Source organism: Orbicella faveolata, unplaced genomic scaffold (assembly GCF_042242905.1).
Source record: "Orbicella faveolata isolate gen_17 unplaced genomic scaffold, um_ofav_v1 contig_1, whole genome shotgun sequence".
NCBI classification, from domain to species: domain Eukaryota; kingdom Metazoa; phylum Cnidaria; class Anthozoa; order Scleractinia; family Merulinidae; genus Orbicella; species Orbicella faveolata.
Window position 1 is genome coordinate 18,464,678 of NW_028301536.1, and position 25,323 is coordinate 18,490,000.

The following is a 25,323-nucleotide window of genomic DNA, read 5'->3' on the forward strand; positions in this document are numbered from 1 at the left end:
GAAAATAACCACAAACGCATTATCGCACCGAACACAGCTTATTTTCGACAAGCCATGTTCCTACGTGAACTTGACATTGCTCTTGGAAATCATGCATTGCGCGCACAACCTACAGATTATTCACTAATCTGCTAGCAGATTATTGAATAATCTGTAGGTTGCGCTGTTTCCCAGAATTAACTGTAGGCTTTTAGCCAATGAGAATATAGATGGTGCCTACAATGTATAATAACAACGATTATTGCACTCACGCTTGTTGCATATGAAATGATTATAGTCAACTCAATGCTACATGCCTCGTTGGCTATCCATCGTCTCATATCCAACCTGCACTCATGGAATAACCGTTATTTATTTGCGGGCTTCATAAAAAGAGCTAGGCTTTCTTGAGAATCCACTCAATTTGGAGCTATTGTGGTTATGCTTTGATATGGTCTGAGCTTGTACTTTGTGGTATAAATGAAGCTAAAATATTATTGATTGAATGATTGACTGACTGATTGATTGATTGATTGATTGATTGATTGATTGATTGATTGATTGATTGATTAAGTGATTGATTGAAAGATACCTACACTCCAGTAACAAATATCTCATCTCGTCGCACAAAAAATAGCAAATGCTCCCCAATTAACCGATTGCCTACATTTTAAAGAGCTTGCTTTGCAGCAGGAAATAATACAATGAATGTATAATACAATGAATCAGTTCATCTTTTGCTGATTTTGCTGACTTTCACAAACAGTATGCTAAATCCTTAAGAAAAATTCGTATTTCTTTTTGTTTTAAAGTTTGATTTGGGATATATTTAACGAGGCCTATTAATCTTTTTAGTTATAGGGTGAAGCAATACGTTTCAATTACTCGCAAATTAGCAAATACATTTACAATACAGCAGCATCTCATTTACCTGATATCGTAACTACTAGTGCGATAAAACTAAATAATTGGCATTCCCAGACGAGCACACTTTGTGATTCTCTGTAATAGCACCCTATTCTCTAAAATACCTCATATTTTCACCTTCTACTATTGATCACTGACCTTTTGAGTTGAAAATCTTAGTAGTGTCCTTCATTTTTTTTTATGATAATTCAGTTTTATCCTAATTACAAGTATAACTTGTAAGCCACACATGTACGCACTGCGCACCTATTTTTAATCACGAGTATGATTACAGACTGAATTGGACGGCACAATGTTCTGTTACCAATTAATCATAACCATTATAATTTTCCACAAAAGTAAAAGTCTTTTAATAGTTACTTTTAAATGCTATATTTAAAAATATGGAGAATAGCTTTCAAAATGGCCGTTAAGTTTGTTTGAAAACAGTCAACGGAGACTAAACCTCCACACATTAACAAAGTCAGACTCCAGAATTGGTTACTATAGTGATTGTAATCAATGTTGTGATTGGCGGATTTAGTGGAGAGGACTTAAAATGATTGGCTCATGTAACTGTCCGATTACAGGTGTCCGATTACACCCAACTGTCCGGTTATATTGTCTGATTACAACCTTGCAGATTAATGAGAGCAAAAAAAAAGTACTTTATGGACCAATCAAATTTGAGGAAATTGTAATTGTAATTAATCTTAGCGTTAATTACGTTTACAGTACTTTTTTCCTTATTTTTAGTGTCCCCATTTAGTAGTTCTTGTACTTTTATTTAAGCTTAACACTTGAATAAGGGCTGTATTAGTATTATTAGAATCCTAAGCAAGTTGTAACTTAAATTTACATGAAACAATATATTACATGTATTCGACGTACGAAACTGACGCAGTTACATTTCTAAAACAGCGTACTCAAGGTTTTTGATATTATCTAGCTCGCTTTCTCATTTACATATAAGAGAAAACCTCTAAACCGACACGTATACCATGTACCACGACTACAGAATTCAAATATTTTGTTCAGTCTTCTCCTACTACGAAAGCCGCAGAAGCTAGCTACCGTCATGGCAAAGGGAGATAATTATTCGTGTCTTCACACTGAGGAGTGTGAGGAAACAGATTGATCGTGTTTCCCTGCTGTGCCCAGCTGCGCAACAATATTGACAACGAGGCTACGTCCAGCAGATTACATGGCTCGTTTCCCGGATGGTTTTGCCTGTAGAAGGCTGTGCTGTGGTGTTTCCAGACTCCATTTAAGTCGTACTTACAGCAGGCAGCGGTCCACCTATATCTAGGTACATTCACCGGGTAATTAGCTGCGTGTTTGTAGTCACTGAACCCTTCCTTGCCAAAATAGCGTGTTTTCTGTTGGCCGAAGTTTGTCGACGGGATCGCGCCTACAATGATAAACATTTCAACATGCTGTGCTCCCTGTACAGCGCAGTAGTCTTGACCCCATCGAATAAGCTTCATCTCACTAGTTTTCCATGCACCCATATTGAAAAGTCCAAACTGAGGAACAGCGTTAGTGTAAGTGAACGTTGCTACCATTCTCGCACGGACCGCTCTTCCATCCTGTGACGCAATTAAGTGTCCCTTATGCATAGTTGTCTTGAGCCAAGCGGATCCTCTGGGACAAACCGTTCCGGGGTTAGAAATCGGCGGAGCGTTCGAATTTCCGCTCAGGCGCAACCATTCACCGTCAATAAAGTAATTCGTGTTTGTTTTGAAGCAAAGTTCTCGATTAATAGAGTTCTTGTAATCGACGTCCTTTTGTTGAAAGTAATTGCCAAGTTGGTTTCGTGGTTCAACTTTGCGAAACTTTGCTGCTGGTCGGCCTATTGAGTCGTCGAATAACTAATCACCAGTTATCTTGGTGGCGGCATAGAGTGGAATTCTGCTATTGCAGTCATACAGAATAGCGACTGCACCGCGTTCACAGAGATACGCCAGGTTTCGAACTCCTTCGACAAGTCCAAACTGTTCTACGTTTTGTGGCAAGTAGCTGTCCCAGTTAGCTCGCGCGTTTCCGCTTTCGTCGCAAGCGTCCATAATGTTGCACACACACGTATCAATGCCATTTTTACCAGTCGCACTACACGGGTGTTCTCCGATCACTTGTTGCAATAAATGTCCAACCACAACGAGGAGCAGTACATGTACACCAGCGGTAAATTTTCCCATGGCCTTGCAGGCTAGCTACGCGAATTGAATGAGCAGATTGAAAACGAAAACTCCAAAGGCTATTATGCTTTGCCCCAGGCCGCCCGTGCTCAAGTGAGGTTCACTCAAGGACGTTGTAAGAACATAACCAGAGTTGTGTGATGTTAATTATCTCACCGAGCTTTCTTGTATCAAATTTTACTCCAGTCTTACGTAGACTGCTAGTAGTTTCTCGTTTCCTCGAAAATCCGTGGGGAAGAATGCAAAACAAAAGTGAGCGTGCAGCGTGACTGTGAACGTGACATGAATATGACACTCCGGTATCTAATTTTGTTACGCGAATCGATCGAAGCTGTATCCGGTATATAATTGCTTAAGGCGAAAAACTGAAATTTGTTTTAAACAGTCCATGCATGTTGTTCTTAACGATCTTGTGTCAATCGTGACAATCATTATTAGAGTGTGACAATTGTTTAGCGTTAAAGTTGATACTCATGATGATCTAAGCATTGAGGTCAACCGTATTTCCTTAGCAATCTTTATCGAGTAAGAACTTTCTTTCGCATTTGTAATCAGTGAATGAGACATATTCGAGACATGGGGAGTGATTTAGCTGTGAATATCAAAATTTATTACAACGAGATCGAGTGACTAGTGTTGATATCCACGTTTCCAAGACTTATGAGGAGGACACATTCTCCTTAATTCCCATTATTCCCATTCAGAGTCTTCACAGGTAAAGAAATTCCAGTTTATCTAGCCGGCTGGTGAATGCGTTCTCTTCTTATGACATCTGGGAGGAAATCCAGTCACTACGTTTCCAAAGAACGTATTGGAAAATAAAATTCTACTCCCCTGCTGCTATTTTCAGTAAAGTCCAAGGCAGCTTTCACTTCTGATACCATATCAGAGCTTTTCCATTCTCCCTCGTCCATATGTTTTATATTTTTTTAAAGTTCACTTCTTTCCTGTTTACTGCATTCTCGATCAAGTCCGGATTTAGTCTCATTTCTGAAGGGTCATACGTTTCCCAAAATTCCCCAGGTGACCTGACGAAAGCACAATACATGTGGGTTATTGACCAAGCATGAGGTCAAGATAGCTGCATATTGGTCAAGTTCTATTTTGGTCATAAAGGATTCATTATGTGGACTTTGACTGAAGAACCTGCCTGACTTCGGGGACAATTTTTTTTGTGTGGGACACAGCGCACAATCCTGGGGTGGCCAGTCACAGCGTAGGATTTGGTTCATCTAGCCCGCTTACGGAGCCAGCCGTATACTAAATGTAGGTATTTGAGCAATGACCTCTGTAAAATGTAGGGTTGCTCCAAACTGACGCTCGTAAATGTCGAATGCTGATTGAAGAAACCTAGGCAATTTTTAACGAAATGCTAATACTGATTTGGATAAAACTACGCAACTTTGCATGTAACTTTGCTAAGAACTGATTGAGGAAACCTATGCTTTTGACACTTGTAAATACTGAACGCGTTGATTGGATGAATCCACCTTTTTTCATGAAATATACTCACATTCTCATCACGGAAGACAACTGGCCTTTACTCGGTGCTCCTTCAGCAACATGGTGAGCAACTAACCGAACAGCAGGGTGGAAGTGCCCAGTCCCCAGCAGAGCCAATTCCCACGCTGTCGAGCTATCAGCATTACTGAGCTCCGGGTCATTGACGTCAGGTCTGAACACTCCAGTGCCTAGGCTATCGCTGTCAAGTAGGGCCCGCACTTTCGTATGAGACTGGAGACAAACAAGTTTGTTGAGAAGTTGAAAAGTGAAGGGCAGTGTGTAGAAAGAGCTTTTTTTTTTCTTCAAAAGGGCACTATCCGGGAGGTGTGGCCGTGCCTGCGTGCGTGATCGTGTGGAGGTGTGGGAAGTGTGATCATGCAAGAATGACCAAGATAATCGGGAGACGATTAAGGTGGCTGGCTACAATTTCCAGCTCTTTTTCTTAGAAAGACTTAGCTTTTGAAGAGTCATGATAACCACTCTTTATCAGTTGATTCTTAATGGCTACGGTTTTGAGAAGCAGCTGGGAACCGTGACCACAATACCACAATAGGCAGTACACTGGGCAGATCATAATCGCAACCAGGAAACTGGTTTATTCTGAGCATGCCTGAAGCTACCTCACATCAATCTCCACGAGTCGAGAGCGAAGAGGATACGAATTCCCGAACGTTATCAAATGTGAGATTATTTAAAAAATGGTTTGCATATTACAGTCTCTGAAATAACAGGCAAACTTCCAAACATTCGATGCGAAAAAAGAGAGGAAAATTAAGTGGGTCGATACTGGTTCATGTAATATATCAAACACGAGAAACAGTGTTTCATCGGGATTTCCAAACACCGAGAAGAGAGTTGAAAATACAACGCGCAGCGGAGTATTTTTGACGAAATTCGAGGTGTTTGGATAGCCGATGAAACACTGTATCGAGTGTTTGATATATCTTCTCAATAAAAACCAAAACCAAGGAGTAAACGGAGAAGCAAAATCGTCAAAATCTATGCTAATTAAGACCGGGTATCCAAACCTCCTTCACGGTTGTGATTTTCTTTGTTTTAACTTGATGAATTATTGATTAGTTTGAGAAACAAGCATTCTCAATGCTTAATGAAATGCTTAATGCTCAAAATGTTCAAATGTGATGATAGTCTCCTAAATAACAGGCAAACTTCCGACCATTCCATGCGAAAAAAAGACAAAAATTAAGTGGGTGGATAGTGGTTCATACAAGCATTCTCAATGCTAAATGTTCAAAATACTCGTTAGGTAGGCTGGGTTATTTACCTGTAAAAATGACTTCACATAAGCTAGATAAGCCAGTGCACTGTTTGCTTGTGACTGTCAGCTCACAGTACAAAGGCGTTTGACAAAACCTGCCACTCTTTGAACAGGAACCTGTGAAACATCACAAGCAATTATAGTCAGTGAAAGAGGCGGCCTGCGGCTATTTCCTCTAAGCACAATCATGCTACCTGATATCAAAATACTCTCAATCTGATTGGCTACCTTGGCACCGCCACGGCAAGAGCGGAAGAATGACCAGCAAATGGGAAAAGTAGCCTACAAATTTGCTTATTTCGCAAGGTAGTCCAAGGTTTGAACAGTAGCACTGTTGTACTGAAACACTTGTCCCTCACGGTTTTCATCGTCCTTGAAAGTTGAAGCGAAGTTTTAATCGTTAATCGTTTAAAATGATCAACCAACAGACATCCTAAGTTCGCGATCTAATTAAAGAGTATTACAAAAAAACAGCCAGTGTGTAGGAAGAGTTTTTTGATACGATGTCTTAGCTACACAGGCGGTGCTCCTCGCTATCACGCAAAGTAAGAACTTACTGAAAACACTTCGTTAAATGCAGAAGTTCACGTGGCAGACCGTCAACGCAACGTTCTATCATCCAGGCAACATGTGACCAGTATTCAATTTTCTTTCAAAATTTAATGAACGAGCGCTAAAAGCTGTGGCTCTGCGGTCCACGAGTGGCGAGGATTCGTTTACATAACGTTAATTGGTTAACTCAATTGATCCCGCTCTTTTAGCAGTTTTCAATAGAAACTTAGACACTGCTCCAGGGAGCACAGATGATCACAGCTTTGTTATTTTATCTACTTAATCATCTTTCTACCTGTTTTCGCCTCTTCTTTAGCATTTCCTCCAGACACTGCAATGTGACAGGAACATCTTGGCTGCTACACCCTTCAAAAACCACAACCGTAAATAAAGTTCAATAATAAACACTAGCCCATCAGATCGACGCTCATCTCCAGTTTCAGAGGGAGGAGGGTCAAGACATCAACACAAAGAAAAGGGTTTCGTAAGATCGCATAAAGACCAACAAGGTTTAAAAACATGTCGCCACCTCCCCCCGCCTATATTAGAGTAAGAAACAGGTAGCTAGGTTAAGTTTGCATACAAGCCAAGTGGCCCATCAGGTCAAAGCTTATCCCGGTTTCTGTAGCATGAGGCGACTAGGGATATTTCTTCTCGCCCCTGGATGGGATGCTAGTCCATCCCAGGGTTACCCTCACCATAGTTAATAGAGGAGACTGGTTATGAAGCCGGGCAAACACCAAAGGAGCAAACAAAGATGCCAAGATTGATGTTGGAAGGTCCACGACCAGGCACAATCTTTCGTTTTGCGCTCATACACCATGCATGAATTACGTAAACAACACGTTTTTATTGGTTAGTTCCACAGTACGGAGTAAACAACTATTGTGTTTTGTGCATGGTCAAGGCTAAAAAAGTGAACAAAAACTTACAACAAAGAACTTTGTCAGGTTTCATAACCATTCCCCTATATTAACTATGCCCCCACCATTAAGTTCGCCTGTACCCATAAATTATACACCTGGGTGGAGAGAGGTACTGTGAGAGTGAAGTGTCTTGCCCAAGAACACAACACAATGTCCCCAGCCAGCGCTGGAACACGGACCACTCGATCCAGAGATGAGCGCACTAACCATGAGGGCCGCCGCACCTCCCGCCCCCCAACTCCTGGCAGGGCCTAACCCATGAATCAATCTAGATCTACCATCTAAATTTGCCTGTACATATATCCTAAGACACAGAACCCTATCAGCTCGAGCTCTTACCAGCATGAACTTGGAGGAGGGATAAATACAACATGCTATAGAATCCTCGTGGATCAATGTTCAGTGCTTCACCTGTTTGTACACAAAATAAAAAAAGGTCAGTGCACAGTCCATTTGTCAATCTAAATTAGTGGTAACTGCTCAAAATATCCTGACAATACGCCAATTTAGGGAAATAAAACAAAAAGAAATTATTTATTCATCCCTTAACCTCAGTGTGGTTTCTTTTGTTTTATTCCCCTAAACCTCGGCGCCAAGTTACAATTTTAATATATCGAAATTGGCCTATTATTCTTCTCCTGCGTCGCGGACAGTATAAACTACCGGGGATGTTGTGACACGTCCGGCTGCAATGCAGGCTAATTATTCTCCACTCAACAAACGGTGCAAGTATCTCAGCATCCTAAGCATGATCCATACATCACCCACAAAAATAACGGTAAATTGCTTACCGTAATTGCTAAGGAACAAACTGAGTTGAGCCCTGTGGCCTTACGTGCACAAGGGCATAAAAACGATTGAGTGAGTGTGTCACCAACCTTGACCAGATAGAATTTTAAATGCTGTGAGTACACAGTTGAGAGTTTCTCTGAGGGTCAGCTCCTAAGAATGTAAAGCAACAGTTGAAGTAAATAGATGTTGAGGTAAACATCTCATAGTTCTTTCAGTCGTGGTAACAAAACTACAAATAAGAGAGACAGTGTACTAGTATCTTCAATAGAGAGTTTAAGCATGACGTTTACGGCAGACGGCAAACGGCAAAGATTATCTCTGATTTTTTATTCTTTTCTCGTAATCCTTAAATAAATCACACAAAAACGTCTACTATTCACCGCAAATACAAATATTTTCACTCTGCTGTACAGACAGCTGAAGAAAGACGGCAAAAGTTTCATTTTTGCCGTTTGCCGTTTGACGTAACGTCATGCTTAATCTCTCTAATAATCGAAACTAATCCTCATCTGAAAGCGCAAAAACAAAATGGTAAAATCTATCCTACTGTAATTGAGAACACCCAATCAGATTATGATTGCTTTTGTTTGCTTGCTACCAATCCAATGTGTACCTTGTTGTTTAGAAGTGTTTGAAGTGCTGCCATAAGATCACTGAAGAAGTCAACATTAATCAGGTGAGCAAACTTGGCGAGTCCTTCAAGAACAGGAGACAACAATGGAGAGTGTCCAACTGTCTTCAAAACTCGAAAATATGTCACAAACACAAACTTGAGGATCTCAGTTTGCTGCGTGAAGGAAAAGAGAAAACATAACTTACATTACACTTAAGGTTATTCCACTGAAATAGAACCTACACTGAGATTTTTGTGAAACTTTGCCTATTGATTGTTTATATTATAGGAACTTAAATTTTGAAATAAAAATGAGGGGTCCCCATGTTCGTTTAGGAGCAACAGCACCTTGTTTATACCCATATAAATCCTTATAATAGCACCATGATTGTAGTCACGATTTCCGACAATTGCTTTTTGTTCTACACTGAGAATTGGTCCATATTTATTTTACACAGAGAAATTTATTACTCAATTCAAAACAACAGAAAAAAATGATAGGTCACCATACTCGTTTGCGAGAAAATGACGATTTACCTCTATGGCGAGGTCCAGCTGTAAAGAAAAAGCCGCCATTTTTTAATGCGCGCGCGCTAATCACGCATGAGATTATGCGCAGTAGGGATGCGCAATGCAATACTGGGGAATAACCTTAAGGTTGCCTGGTACAGCATCTGTCAGACAGACAGGACAAACAGGAGGTAGCATAGCCTAAAGATGGTGTTGGGCCGGGATATCTACCCTCTTATCAACTAACTCACAAATTTATATTGGTTGACAATGTTATTATGTAGTAACATTCTGTAACTGAAGAAGTTTTAATTCTACGACATTTTTAAATGAAGTTATTAATTTTACCGTTTGTGTGACTTTCTTCAAATTAATAAAAACATACCCCTGCTGGGGCAACTGATTGCATGTTAAAAACCATTCTGCATTTTCAAAGCTTTTATTTCGCAGGAAAGTAAGAAATCCTTGATAAGTAATAGTAATTGAACCCAGTGGAGTACAATTCAGGGAGTAATCGCGCGTGCAATTTCAAAATCCGACGAGCACGAAGCGCGAGGCCGATTTGAAATTACGAGCACGATTACTCCCTGAATTGTACGACACGAGGTCCAATAACTAATTAATCGTATCTATAACAAATTTCGGAATAAAAAATGTCTTTTGAGAACTTCTTTTGAGTGAAAACGTCTGTAACGCTTTTCAAAAGTTTTGAAAACTGTAGGAAACAATGTGAAGGAAGCAATTAAAGCGCGCGTGATAGACCGTTTTCGACATATTAAAATTCAGCTTGGCAGCGAGGCCCAGAAGACACAAACAAAGGAAATTGAATGACATGTTAATTCATTTCTTTTGTTTGTGTTCTCTTGGCCTCGCCATCAAGTTGAATTTTAATATATCGAAAGTGGCCTGCGAATCACGTGGGTATCCAATTACAGGTGTTCAAAGGCAATTATGAAAAGTTCAAATTGGATACCTGTAATTGGACACCCACGTGATCGCGCGCCGATTACGTGACCAATAGGCGCGCGGAGAACCAATAACGATGGAGAATTTTGTTATAGATACGATTAAGCGATTAAGATGAAAATTAATGCTTATTTGGAACATAGAAAACATCTGAGTCCCAACAAGACTTGGACCCATGACCTCCGAGATACAGGTTGGGAACTTTAGCCATTTTACATTTTATATATATTTGATATCTTGTAATTTCTGATATCATACTAATATACAGTACATACCAAATGTTACATAAATTTTGAAAAGGGTTAAATAACGCGCTTACAGTAAGAATTTCTCATATTGCTAAATTGTATTTAAAATTAAGCCTAGTAAAAAAAAAAAACTACTTTTAAAACGTTCTTTGTTTATCTTGGGTAACTGACTGGTACTTAACATCTCAATGTAAGGGAGGATGCTTTGGCTTGGGGCAACAAAGGGTACACTTTTCCAGGATATTACAGGTGTATAAAGTTTTGAGGAGAAGCGCCTCTTAAAGCATCTATTCAGCAAGCATTGTACTGTATTTAAATCCGCTTGGTATGCGCCATAAACAGGGAGACCATACAATATTTAGGAAGAACGATCGCTTTGTAGAGATGATCGATTTTGTCTTGGCTGTAACCCTCTTTCCTAAGTTCTCTTATTATGTAAGGACATTTATTCGCTTTGTTCAGTTTAATTTTAACATGCTTAGCAAATGAAAGGTTAGACTATAAGGTAACACCAAATAGTGTCCCCAATTAGTTTTTCTAAAGCTTTAAATATAGCCTTTGAAACTTAAATAAAGTCATTCGTTCGTTGGTTCTCTAGGCCAGCATTTACTGAGCTTGGGTTTGAAGTAGACTTTAGAGAAGTGATTGTACTCTTCACACTCACCAGCTTTGCTCTTTTCTGTTGGCTTTCAACAGCTTCAGTTTCTTGAAGTTCCTTCTCTAGTTTTTTCATTTCCCTCTTTCTCTAAAACATTAATTTCAACAACAGAAGTTTACCGTAAAATACCAGAAAATAAGACCTTTGGTTGCATTAATGATGCACAGCTTTGACTGCGTCATGTAAGTGAGAATTCGATGAAGCTGACAAGGATTTAAAAATATTTACTGTGGGAATCTCTACGATAATGACAGCATTAATGGACAGAAGGAGGAAATACACATTTCATTAGTAACATTTTGTACCAGCTCTTGATGTCAAAAAAAAAAAAAAAATTTCTTGAAGAGAACATTTTCATGCAAAGGCAGCCTGCATATTGATAATTGTTCAACATGACAAGGCATGACATTATATCATAAAGGTCATAAAGTACACATTATAGATCTGATAAAAAAATGTACCTTCTTCTCTTTCTTGGACATCTTTCCTTTCAGCTTCTTTTCCATTCTATTTTTATTCTTTTCAATCTTCAGTTCTACAGATGATTTCTTCTCATTGTGTTGTTGAAGTGACTGTATGTCAACGTGACTAATCCTCAAGTACACCAATGTTTCCAAAACCTGTGTTTGAAAAAAAAAATGTTGCAACATAACAAATTATACTACAACAGTAATAAGGAAAGCAACACATCACATTCTAACCTACGGTAATAAGGGACATCTCACATCATAGGTACAGTTGGAATCTTTGAGGGAAGACCTAGAGGGGTTATTAGACTGAATCAAGTGGATAACATCATAAACAACCTTGGACTCTAAGTTGCACAGTTGTAATGGGATGAAATAAAAAACGATAACATACAGTGTAACAGAAGGTAAAATTTAAGTCAGAGGCAGTTGTTATAAATAAGTCACATTGGCATTTCTAGTATCAACAAAATATTCCTCAAATTTCTAGACCTTGAAAGCCTCCTACTTACACAAGGTTGTACTCTGAATCCTTTACTTTTCACAAACTTACTGATAATCTTCACAGCCTAACAAGATCAATAAATACAACATCAGCCGGTAAAATTAATCTGGCACAGTAAATACATGTACATATGCCATGACTTACACAGCACATAACTGAGGAAAACATCGTAAATGAGTAACTTATACAATGTACAATTATAAAATGAAACATATTTTATGTAATCTTGAGCACTTGTGCAAATGTATTCCAAAACATATGCGCACTGACCTCTAGAGAAACACTTCCAACAGAATCTTGTTTAAACAATGTGCTGAAAGCATTCCAACACAGCTTTGAAATCTAAAAACATTAGTAAAGGCAGTTCAATAAAAAGCTCCCCAGATGACAAACTACATTACATGTAGTTTATTACACAATTTTAGTTATTACATGACTAAGTTAGTTCAGTGAACCATTAAAGTAAAATTGCCAGTCCACTATTTTCAATTTTTTTTTTCCAGCAAACACAATCTCAAGAAGTTTAGACACACAGTAGTAATCCAAAGGGGCAGGGTGGAGATTCTATGGTTAAACATTTTGCTGTGATTAAACATTTTGGCTAAGATAATATTCTTATAAAATGCAATTTGACCATAGAATGGGAGGTTTCACCCAGCAATTAAGCAATTGTCATACATCGTAGCTTATGTTTAGACATTTTTACAGTGATTTTGTCTTAATTGTCCACACTGTCATTTAAAACTAGGATGCAGATTTCAATTTCTTTTTCAAAATGTTATATTAACATACAGTCAAATATCACTCAGCATTACATTCCAACAACTTGTACAGTTGCACTGAGCAGTCACAGTAATTACAGTTGTAGACCATTCAGTGGTTATACACATCAGACTCTTTATTGAGCAGTGTGGGCTAAGGTGCTGACAAGAGTCGTTTAACTTTCACAGTGATTCTACCCATCTGGGGCATATATAGGCACTGGAAAACTATCAGGGTACCCCTGATAAAATGCTAGGAGTGGTAGGCAGACCTATATATTATGACTGACATCCAATATACAGCATTGTAGCAATACCCCTAAATGCTTTTTGTGCTAAAGAAACCAGAGTAAACCCAGATGGTGAATATACACTAAGCTTTCTCCGGAATTTTGTTAGTCAAGTACATGTATAACTCTTTTATGCACACTCGTGATCTGTGTTAAATGATCTCTTTTGCATGTGTGTTCACTTGCTGCATTGTTACTGTAGCTGCAAAACATTCATTCAGCAGGTATTTAAAAACATTTTTCTCCCTGACTGAAGTTAAATTAAATAAGGATTATATCTACATGTACATGTACCTTAAAATGAGCAACACAGCAAATTATGCATACATGTACATAAGAATATTCATTGCCTAACCTGGCCATCTAGGAATTTATCATTCATTCTAGGTACAAGCACTGCAATAAGGTTCGTGTGGAAATTGAAGTGGGGTAAGGATGTCAGAAGATCACACATACATTGGACCGCTACAAGCATCACACTCTGAAAAAGACATTTAATTTGGAAAATAATTATCATGTTAATCATTAATTAATAAGAAAAATGACATTTGGACCCAATCTTTAAATTGTAAATACTCAACTTAGAAATAAATGAATACTACCAATTTGACTGTCAGCATGCAAAGGATGTCATGTCTAATAGCTCAGGGCTACCCAATTGAAAGTTTTAAACAGAAGAAAAGAAAAAAAAGAAAATTGTGTTAAGCCTGTTAGAATGCTCTCAACAGTTACCTCAGATGCAATCTTTTTGTTTACCATGCCATTAGTAACAGCTGTTTTCTGATGCTTGACACACTCTAAGGTGAAAACAAAAAAAAAAAAAACATTCACATACATTCTGAAAAGTGTTAGTTTTGTTAACAAAAATAAAAAGCTTACTTATTGAGGAATATGACTGTGTAGTTAAATACAATTTAACATAGTTAACTATGAGGAGCAAGAGGCGTTTTGTTGGCATTTGTTAGCATTTTGTTGGTGTTTGTTGGTATTTGTTAGCATTTGTAAGTGTTTTATAACATTTTATTGGCCTCAGTGGTTAGCATTTAAAGCATCTTTCGGCAGTTGAGGCCTCCCGGCATGTCTTGGTATGTACTCCTGTGGTTAGTGGCCCTTTTGAGTCCATTCTACCATTTTCTTAAAAGAATTGATTATCTCCAACTACTGACTGGTACATTGATGTACTTTAATTTTTCATTTCTTTGTGTGCACATTCATTTTTTTCTTTTTCGTTCTCTGTATGTGTGTCTGTGTCTGTGTGTGTGTGTGTGAATGAAATCGTGTCCTGTTTTTTTTTTTTTCATATATTCTGTAACTTTATTGCAATATTTTTTCCGCTTGGCCCAGCCACTTAGCTCAATTAGCCTTAGCTATTTCTAAGTGGCTGTGCTCTGTTTTTCATTGTTATTTTTTCACATTGCATGTATTTACTTTTATTGTAAAATTTTTCTGGGCACGAAATAAAGATTGTTGTTGTTGTTGTTGTTGTTGTTGTCCAGTCTTAGCAACAGTCAGCGGTCTTTTCTGTGTAATTATGGGTTATTACATGTATTTCAGCTTTTCCACTGAAATTCTTGTTTCAGTGTGACTGGTGTCTGGGTTCTCTGTGGTAATGGGGGCTTGTAGCTGAGTTGCAGAGAGCGCCTGCCCTGTGGGTGGTCTTACATCATGAGGCTGGGTCCAGGGTTACAGGGCTTGTGTTGGGTGTGTTTTCCCTGGGCACTTACATGTAACCTCCTGTTGCAACAAATGTTGTTAATAAAAAGTAAATGTAATAGGCCCTTTGCATGATCCAGTCACGTGGTACAAAATCACACATGCTGGTGAGCAAGTTCTGCAGTGGGACTTCCACAACAAAGGCAAGTCCAGGTGGACTGGTACGAGTGGCATTGCTTTGGAAGTCCCACTGTGTAACTTGCTCACCAGCATGTATGATTTTGTACCATGTGACCGGATCGTGCAAAGGGCCTCTTTTACATAAAATACCTGTAAGTAGCAGGTTAGTTTACAATACAAGTTGTGAAAGCACCCAGACGGTATATATGTTATCTACCATATTTTGATTATGACATCATTTGTTAGTTTACAACATAAATTCACATAAAAATAGTAATCATTATGCATAATGTTCAATATTACAGGTTGTATTTAATCACATTATTTCAAAGACAGAAAGACAGACTTGACATGTGTGATAACACAACTTTTATTAGTATCATGTCAATTAAGTATACAATGTACAAGATCAAAGTATACAAAACAGGCTATGAAATTTACCAGAGCACAAAATTACAATATCACTTAAATTTTACTTTGTACGCATACATATAATGTAAAAATAATATTTAATGCTTAGGTTAATAAGTTGGTTGAATGTCACATACTATTAAAGATATTTACTGACAATTAGGTTAAAATTTGAAGGTGGTCTTAAATAATGTATGTACATGTGCATGCACATGTACATGGAAATATACACTGTCATTCTCACATGCAAATATGCAATGTGCCATTCCAAATCTTAAAAACAGAGTTGTTTACCTTGTACAGTTTCTTCCAATATTTGTAGGTATCGCTGGTAGTATTTCAATAGCCCTTCTTCGTATTCTCTCAGTTTCTTAACTTCTTTGGATAGCTGAAATGAGAAGAAAGACAGTGTTAAATTAGTACTGACACTGAATGCGAAAAAAGACAAAAAAGTCAGTAATCAACTAAAGATACGTACAGTGTAATACATTTTTATGTCTACTGAAGATAAATTTATTTTTAAACTACTAAATAAATTGTTAACTTGAAAATAGTTTTAAAACACTTTGAACTCTAGTTGAACTCTCATTTCATTTTGATAGAGGCCAACTTGGAAGCACAGCTACATGTACATGTACAGTATTTCGACTGCTTCATACAAGCATTTTGTGTAATGTACTTCCTCTGCTTGCAGGTTATCACATTGTAAGTAATGGGCAAAAAATAAACCAGGAAAGCATTGTTACTTGGATAACAAAATGCTGCTTCTTGCATAAAATACCAAACAAACGTCCCCATGGATTACTTTGAACTGAAAATGCTCATTGTTTCTTAGACTGAAAAGACAAGTTCACACTTTAAACCAAGTTTGATGATAAAAGATGGAGCAAGTACTGTACCCCAAATTAAATGTAAAATCTGTACCTTGACACCTTGTTCTTTTTCTGAAGTTGCTCGAATTGCATACCTGTAATCAAACCCCAAAACAGAACCGTTAACAAAATTAATAATAACATTACTGTCACTTTACCTCAATACTATTAATAATATTACCATTTTTTTCATATATTTACTGTAGATGTACATTATGATTGCAAGATCACTGCAGTACATCATTTCATTCTCTCATCATTTTAATATATTTGTATTGGCAATATCACAATCACAATTGATATAAATACTTAAGTTAAAGAACAACAAAGAGATCAACTCCATTTTTCCATCATCAAGATGCACACAGGTTTTGATATTTCCTGACATTATTTCTATTATCTGTAAGAGTGTAGGTCACCGAAAAATGGTGTTGCTTTGATCGTTACAATTCAGCCATCAATTAGAGGGAAACTTCAATCAGTTCTAAAACATGAACAGGTAAACGGTATATAAAAATATACATTAATTTTGGAGGGCTTGAAGAACAATATTATTATTATATTTTTTTTCTTAAATTCTTCAACAGAGGTTTTAGTCTATGGGTAGTCCCTTGTTATTCGCAGGTTTTAAGTCGACTGGTTGGGCACGCATGCCTGCATGCTTGCATGAAAATCATCAAGTGTAGTGCCAGAGAAAACATCATTTCTTCTTCGGTACAGTGCAATGCATCTCCTTGTGCAAGGAAATGTCAGTGCATCAACTAGGCTAACGCTGAGAAAAATATAAACTACTCATAGTCAAATTGTGGAAACTTTTACCCATTATACCACAATGATGCAGAAAGATCCCTACATCCTGCTATTTCAAAAAAAAAACTGCTTCCTCAAAACTGCATCATATCAAGTCCCAGCTTTTTTTTTTTCATGCACAAAATTTCATGGTCTAGTGCAGACACTCTCATTGACCATATACTGTTACATGCACACACAGCTCTTGCCAACTGTACATGTACCTGTAAATTCTGGCACCACTTACAGAAGTGTACTGTTATATATTAAACAACACCCAAACTGAAACTGTACAAAAAATGTAGCTGTTTCGCTTTGAATTAGGCTTTTGTTCAACTTGCCTCTGTGTTAATCTTGAAACAAAGCATGATTGGATCAGAATCAGAACCATGACACAAATTTTACTTTGTACAGTAACTCACCCAGGTATGATATCCTTAAACACAGTCAAAAGAGAAACCATTGCCAGCTTTTTTGTGGTGATTCTGACATCTGCATCCCTCTCATCACACAGAGAACATAACTCCCCAAGCTCAGATACCTTTTCAAAAAAATGAAATGATTACCATTAGCAAGTAGAAAATTTAATACCAAATTTTGCTTTTGCACCTAAAATAAGATTTACATTGTGTTAATTATTTTACTGCAAACGCATATGTATGACTCTACTCACACTGCTCTCAGGGTTTTCTAAAATACTGTTTGATAACTCAGCAATCTTTAGTTTTCTTTGGATGAGCTTCTGTCGTCTTTGATTGAAAAGTTCCACCATACTCAACACAGGTGGAGGGGTTGGAGATGTTGAAATTTGACTGGCTTCTTTTGGAACTTGTTCATCTGGATTTCTTTCCTCACTTGGCAGAGGAGTATCTAAAAAAAAGGAAACAAAGATTTAAGTAGTAAGAGGCATGGACCTAACTTACAAGACTGACTGACAGAAGCAGGGACATATAGGAAAGTACAGAAGTAGTGTTGAATTACATTGTAAATGTCTCTCACACCTGAACTGAAAATGACGCCTTCTCCACTTCTTGAATTTTTCCTCAAATTATTACAAACTGTTATAATTCAACATGAAGTGGAGGAGTTATATAAAATCAACTAAAACAAAACTACTAATCTATTACATCCTTTACTGACCCACTTTAGAAGAACATGTCAACTTGAACCAACGAAAGAAAAGAAAAGTCCATCTAAGTGAAAGTTCGTGAACTTCCCTAAACCACCTGATTTTAGAACAGAAAAGTAATATGTCTGGAAAACATATCCAGGAACTGGGACCAGGAAAATTTGCAAATCATCAGAACATTTTCAGACATCTTTATAAATGAAGGGGTGAGTGCAAAACCATGCTAAGTGACGATTTGGGTGAAAAAAAACATTTTCGCGAAAGGGCTTGAATTTTTGCATGTGGTCTTCAATGTAATAGAAAAACGTGGTTCTGTATTTTTGTCGCTGGTTTTTGCTTCGTTTATAAAGATGCCGCTAGGAAAACCGAGTGGTTTTTCTGCATACGCAATATCTTGAAAATGAAGCGAAGCTTAGCGGAAAAACTACGGGACATTGTTAAACATACCTAAACAAAACTGCATGCGAAATTTGGAGCGTTTTCGACAAAGTTCACTTTTGATTAAAATACCTAGCGCCCTTTTCCCGCTGAGGTCTTCAAATAAATGAAGCCGGGCCTTTGTTATAATAAACAGAGCCGACCCTTTGTTATAATAGCCAAGCCAAGCCTTTGTTATAAGTCGAAGTCTCGCCTCGGTTTATTATAACAAAGGATTGGCCCGCCGCAACCGCAAGAACTTTGATTTTACTTAGAAACCAGCAAAATGTCAATTTCACGCAACTTATATAAGGTCAAATTTGTTGATTTCAGGTCAAAAGTGGTTAAAACGTTGACTCATGTTAACGAGCGACGGCAAGGATGCTGATTTCTCTTAGAAAGCAGCAAAATGTCAATTTCACGCAACGTAAAAGCTCAAAAATGTCGATTTCAGGTCAAAAAAGGTTTAAATGTTGATTTCATGTTAACCCGTGACGGGAAGGTTGTTGATTTCACTTAGAAAACAGAAAATGTTGATTTCACGCAACGTATAAGCTCAAAAATGTTGATTTCAGGTCTAAATAGGTAAAAATGCTGATTTCACGTTAACGCGTGATGGCAAGGATGTTGATTTCACTTAGAAAACAGAAAAATGTTAATTTCGTGCAGCGTATAAGCTCAAAAATGTTGATTTCAGGTCTAAATAGGTAAAAATGCTGATTTCACGTTAACGCGTGATGGCAAGGATGTTGATTTCACTTAGAAAACAGAAAAATGTTGAATTAACGCAGCATATAAGCTCAAAAATGTTGATTTCACGTAACGCATGACGGCAAGGATGTTGATTTCACTTAGAAAATAGCAAAATGTTGATTTCACGCAGCGTATAAGCTCAAAAATGTTGATTTCAGGTCTAAATAGGTAAAAATGCTGATTTCACGTTAACGCGTGACGGCAAGGATGTTGATTTCACTTAGAAAACAGAAAAATGTTGATTTAATGCAGCGTATAAGCTCAAAAATGTTGATTTCAGGTCTAAATAGGTAAAAATGTTGATTTCACGTAACGCGTGACGGCAAGGATGTTGATTTCACTTAGAAAACAGCAAAATGTTAATTTCACGCAACGTATAAGCTCAAAAATGTTGATTTCAGGTTTAAATAGGTAAAATATGGCGGCCGGAAAATAGTGTTAACATCTGGAACTTACTTTGGTTATCTGGGACAATGACTATCTGCACTGAACAAATAAACATCAAATAAGCACTTTTCCAAATACAGCAACGTCTTAAATGGCTAAAAATCACGAGATAAATTCATATTTTTCGACAAACGCGATCGTAGCTTTATGTCATGCACCGTCTAATAGATTAACAAATTAACCCTTCTGCGCAACGTACGTGTCTCCATACATCTGCATGTCCGCTGATCCCAGAAGTTCAAAACACTACAAATCATGCCAATATGAAATAAAATCAACGCAACCTGGATCACAGATCTATGTTACAATCGATCGCTACTTGTTGGCCATTATTATCTTTAAATGAAAAAAGCCGAAACAATCTAGTTACCAGTTCGAGAAACGCGAGCAGAAGGTGATCGCAATGCATGCCGGGAAGGGTCTTTACACCTCGTGCGCAGGAAAACATGGCGGTCGATACAAGACAAATTTTATAAGTCAAAAACCAGTTCTTGCTTTCCAAACTTTGACACTAGCAACGCTTGGCAAATGGGCCACAACTCACGAGAGGGTATTTTTCTTGGGCAAGAACTGCTCTTGGACTTTGCTGCCTGGCTCGATCTGACTTCGAACGCCGATAACACGATTACGGTATATCAGCTACCTTCGAAGTTTCAGAACACATTTTGATTATTTAAAACGTGCTGATGACTTACGGGTTTATCGAGGCTTTATGATGCCTCTCAACCACCAGGCAGGCATACAAGGTACTTTTAACACAATGCTTAAGATATTAGTTGACAGAGCTCTAATGCAGCACATCTCTTTTTTGTTCGATGGTATTTCGTTTGCCGCTCAATCGACTCACGTGTTGTGCTCACGTCACAATAGCCGATGTAAACAATCTGTTCCCAGATTTCCGCTCTATATATGCTGTGAGATTTGATTTTGACTTCATACACTATAAACAGTCTGCCTGTTTGCTGTTCAACAAATAAACTCCTAAAGACATGGCTAGGAAAAGCCAAGTATTTTTGCATCCGTTATAACTCGAAAACGAAGCAAAAACCAGCGACAAAAATACAGGGCCGCGTTTTTCTATTACATTGAAGACCACATGCAAAAATTCAAGCCCTTTCGCGAAAATTTTTTTTCCACCCAAATCATCACTTAGCATGGTTTTGCACTCACCCCTTCAAATGTCTTTGGATATGGCTGGGTCGAATTCAAAAATCGTCTCATTTCTAAGAGATAAACCTCATGCCCTAATTGGCTTGGATGAGGATCCTTAGTGGGATCATGTTCAACTTGGTATACAGTACTTACTTTCAAAATGAGTACAGTTACAAAATAAATGTGTATTTCAAAAGAAAATGCAACATTTCAAAACTTTTGTTAGCTGGAGAAGGCAAGCCCGAGGATTTCACAGTAACGATCATTTCCAGTACTGCATTGTTACCGTGTTTCAGAAATAATGGAACCAAAAAAACCGTTTGCCACGAACATTTCAACCTTGCAGATCAAAATCATTTTGATAAAAATATTGTTTTCTGCTCTAGTTTTCAACAAGTAGTAAGGGTAATTCGTTTGATACGTTGTTTCACATCACCCGTCTGCCATCTTGTATCCATTCCAAGGTGCACCACACAGTATGTGCAGTGCGGTCTGGGATTGGTATTAAGATGGCAGAAAAATGGCCGATATAGGGTGAACCAGCTACAATTGTTGGTTTTCATCCCTCAGTCAGTTTACATGGCATCCACTGCAAAGCAGAAGTGCAAAAGTTGACTTTGTAATAATAATAAAAAAAACATTCAGGAAGAGGTAAAAATTATTTTGTGCTGATTTCGAGACCATTGTAAACAGAGAACATCATGTCCCTTACTAACCCAGATCCATGTCACTGAGTACATGTAAGCGTTTGTTTCATTTCCTTCTCTATTCTCTAATACTACTTTTGTTTTCTTTAATTTGTGTCCAATCAAGCATGAAATTTTGTTACAAAAATTTTCCAATAGCGATGGTTTCCCACAATCACTGGACACTGCGTTACCATAAAATTTGAAATCCTAGGGCTTGTTGGAATGAAGAAAAAGGAAGACAACCTTTTTCACCTCATCTTCCATCAAATTTACAGATTGTAAGTGCTATATGTACATGTACATGGACAGCTGTGCATGCAAACAGAGAACATTTTAGAAACCTGCATGCAATCAAGTACTGTATGTCTGCTATTCAATACAAACACCTGTTGGTGGTAGCTTCTCTTTTCTTTGTATAATACTGCCTTTACTCTTAATGGGTAGAAGGGTTCTTTCATTGTGATCCTGGTCTGCTGATGCTGTTCTTGGTCTCTTCTCATAATCAGCCTCATCTTCATCTACGTTTTTTCTTTTTCTTTTCTTTCCACTACTTGGAACTCTTTAAAAAAAAAAGCAAAATAACCTAAAAACGGAAATGTCACAGAGCATCTTTTTAAACACTTTAAGATCTTAAATTCGTCCGTTGCTGTATAGCAAAAACTGTTATGTTCACACCACAAGTCTCGATTCCGAAATAATGCTCAGAATTTATGATGCTGGATGTACATGCAAAAGAAGTTATGTTCTGAGCACTACTATAAACTTAACCTGTCATATACTCTACGTTATATTCAAATAGGGTCTGACTACGTCCAAACAAATCAAACTTTCAAATATAAAAGCATTCTCGCTGCACCAATGTGGGCCTTTTTTCTGACGTTTTCTCCTTACAAACAGACTTACTCTGCTGTTACTTGCTGCAAAAAAGCAAAACTTCTGTGAGAATCTTGAAAATACTCCAAATCTTCAGGGTCGAGAGCTTCATTGTCTTCCATGGTCACATCATCGTCTTCTTGAGGTGCATTTCCCGTAGCTTTGCGCGCCTTTTTGTCTTTTTTGCTCCCTTTTCCTTTTGCCATTATAATATGCTACCTCGTGCAAAAGAGTATATTTCAAAAGTGTCTATTCTGGTCCGTCTAAACTACAGGCAGTTAGGCAGTTCGTACCACAGTTCGTCCTCCATCTTGGACATGAGCCTTAGATGACAGCCACGTGCACCCCAGCGTACAACCATGGAGGCAACTGGCTTTATACATGGTTACTTAGAGTGTCCCTTACCGCTTGTACTTTGGTTGTGTGTGTGTGGAGGGGGGTGGGGGAGAGGTGTACTCACATTTTGACACAGCATTTGGGAAGCGACTTAAAGAGTCCTTTAAGATTCTCTAATTGAGCATTGTGATACATACTTTACCAGTGTTTCTGACAAAACAAACTACGCTATCCAGTGGATAGTGATTTGACTGCTGAAATTTGTTCACCACTTATTTGTATTTGAAGTATAAGGTAAAAGGTCGTCCCAACATGAGCCCTCCCGATCATAGACACAAAATTTCCTTTAAGTAAAGATCCTCCCCAATTATTATGATTTATTGTTTTTAGCACAGGATGATTTGTTCCGGTGAAATTGGTTGTTGTAAAACGGGTTACTTCGCATATGTCGTTCATTTTCTGTGATGTTATTACGGTGTACATAGAGGCTCCATTAATCCTTGCGTTTTTGTGACTATTTTCGTTTCAGAAGAAAACAAATACTGCCGACCAAGAGCGGAAACCTAACTGCGGAGCCGTTAATTCATTGAGGTAACATGGACGTAACACTGCACTCGTCATCCTTCCACGTTATTGCAGGTCGCGTTGTTCTGCAAATTATCCAGTTATGTTCGATGAACTGATGATTGGAAACATATTGTGCGATGACTCAGATCGATATATACTTTCCATGAACTCTGCCGAGGTTGTTATGCTGACCTGGCTGTTTTCGATATTTGTTGTGTTGTTATAGGATATGCTTAGGTGGCTGTTTTCATTAATTCGGGAAAAACCCCAGCGGAAGTCCGTGCAGGACAGGACATATCAAACAGAATCACGCGAGAGTCACGAATGTTATTTCCCAAATTTCAGCCACCTGCTGTTGAGGTTTTGTATTTTGTCTTAACGTTGAACTTAGTTTGCGTTTGCTCTGCGTTTCACATCACAAGTGACATCAGTATGTTCAAAGAATTTTAACGTGTAATATTTCTCTTTTGCACACCTCATATCAGTTCATGCACTAAGGTCGTTTTCCCCCGATCGTATTTTACTTTCGATGTTAAGCCTTTTCTGATAGGCCCGTGATACTAGGCATGTCCCAACTGAATAGGCCCACTAACACTTAAAAAGCCTTCAAAACAAACAAAGAAAAAAGTATAAACACTGGGCCTATTAATACGGAAATTTAAAGTAAGGAGATTTCTGTTTGTTGCAGAATCGTTATCTGTTATTGGAAATTTTGTTGACCGAGTTTTAACTTTTGAATATTTAAAACACTCACATCAGCGGGACAACCCCTGACCTGATCGAGCTATAAATAAAAGGGAAAACCCCCGGTCTTAAGCCACTTCCTATATATTGTGACAGTCTCGCGGCAAAGCAACCCCACAACGAACTGGACGTTCTCCGATGCGGAATCGACCAAAGGTACACTGTATGTTTCTATGTTTTTTATTCCAGTCAAGACCTAAGGGTTGTTACGTCCTTATAAAATAGAGTTTATTCCGTTTTAGGGGCTTTCTCAGTATTTTCTGGTTGGGTCCTAGTTACTTTGAAGAAGATCATTTCACCGTCGAATTCTTCGTGCGGCATCTTCGCCTTTGAATCCATTGATTCTTTCAGGGAACGTTTTGCCTTAGCAAATTTTGTCCTATTTGTTATGATTTATAGTTTTTAGCATAGGATGATTCGCTCCGGTGAAAGTGGTTGTTGTAAAACGGGTTACTGCAACCTTCGCATATGTCGTACATTTTCTGCGATGTAATTACGGGGTACATAGACCCTTTCACTTTAAATACAGAAAGATCTACTGGCGTTTTTGTCTCTATTTTCATTTCAGAAGAAGGCAAATATCACTGACGAAGAGCACAAACTGGGGAGCCGTGAATTCATTGAGGTAAGACTGCTATAAACACTGCACTCATTATTGCATCTACGATTTTTCTGTTTATACCTCCACATCATTGCAGATCGCGTTGTTCTGCAAATTATCCATGAGGCTCCAGACGTGTCCAGACAAAGCGAGAAATTTGCAGACGTTGCAAAAAAAAATATGATTATCGAAGGAAATCGAAGTCAGAGCTCTGATTACAGTCAGCCCGGAAGTTTGAATTTAAAACCCAAAGCTAATTTCCCTTTGCTATAAACATTCGTTAAATTCGATTAACAGAAGATTGGAATTATATTTGACTCAGATCGATATATAATTTCGAAGAACATTGCTGAGTTTTGCAAAACCTGGCTGTTCTTGATATCTGTTGTGTTGTTATAAAATATGCTCAGCTGGCTGTTTTCATCAATTCGGGAAAAACCCCAGCGGAAGTCCGTGCCGGACAGGACATATCAAACACAATCACGCGCCAGGCACGAGTTTTATTTCCTTTGGGGGTTATCCCAAATATTCGGCACTAATTTGTTTTGGAGCCTGAG

The 25,323-nt window shown here is 38.1% G+C and overlaps 1 protein-coding gene and 2 pseudogenes across 3 annotated transcripts in view; 1 reads left to right on the forward strand and 2 right to left on the reverse strand.

The window, feature by feature from the left end:
- Window positions 1–1,570: 1,570 nt before the first annotated feature.
- On the reverse strand, window positions 1,571–3,083 carry LOC149118297 (uncharacterized; annotated as a pseudogene).
- LOC110063906 (nucleolar complex protein 3 homolog) lies at window positions 1,571–23,593 on the reverse strand (annotated as a pseudogene). The gene is made up of 19 exons (XR_016208403.1): window positions 22,549–23,593; window positions 22,032–22,204; window positions 17,732–17,928; window positions 17,481–17,599; window positions 16,322–16,364; window positions 15,692–15,785; window positions 13,886–13,950; window positions 13,509–13,634; window positions 12,373–12,444; window positions 12,110–12,166; window positions 11,592–11,750; window positions 11,137–11,217; window positions 8,749–8,922; window positions 8,222–8,285; window positions 7,683–7,754; window positions 6,713–6,783; window positions 5,872–5,982; window positions 4,597–4,817; window positions 1,571–4,111 (listed from the first exon to the last, which is right to left on the reverse strand). The product of XR_016208403.1 is annotated as a nucleolar complex protein 3 homolog (transcript).
- Window positions 23,594–24,187: 594 nt separating this feature from the next.
- Window positions 24,188–25,323, forward strand: part of LOC110067331 (uncharacterized) — a 4,887-nt gene continuing 3,751 nt past the window's right edge. Inside the window, exons 1-2 of one of the 2 annotated variants that reach the window (XM_020774649.2) lie at window positions 24,188–24,321; window positions 24,734–24,790. In XM_020774649.2, the coding sequence (XP_020630308.2) occupies window positions 24,304–24,321; window positions 24,734–24,790 (75 nt within the window). In that variant the 5' untranslated portion in view covers window positions 24,188–24,303. The other variant, XM_089293544.1, reaches the window with a different exon arrangement.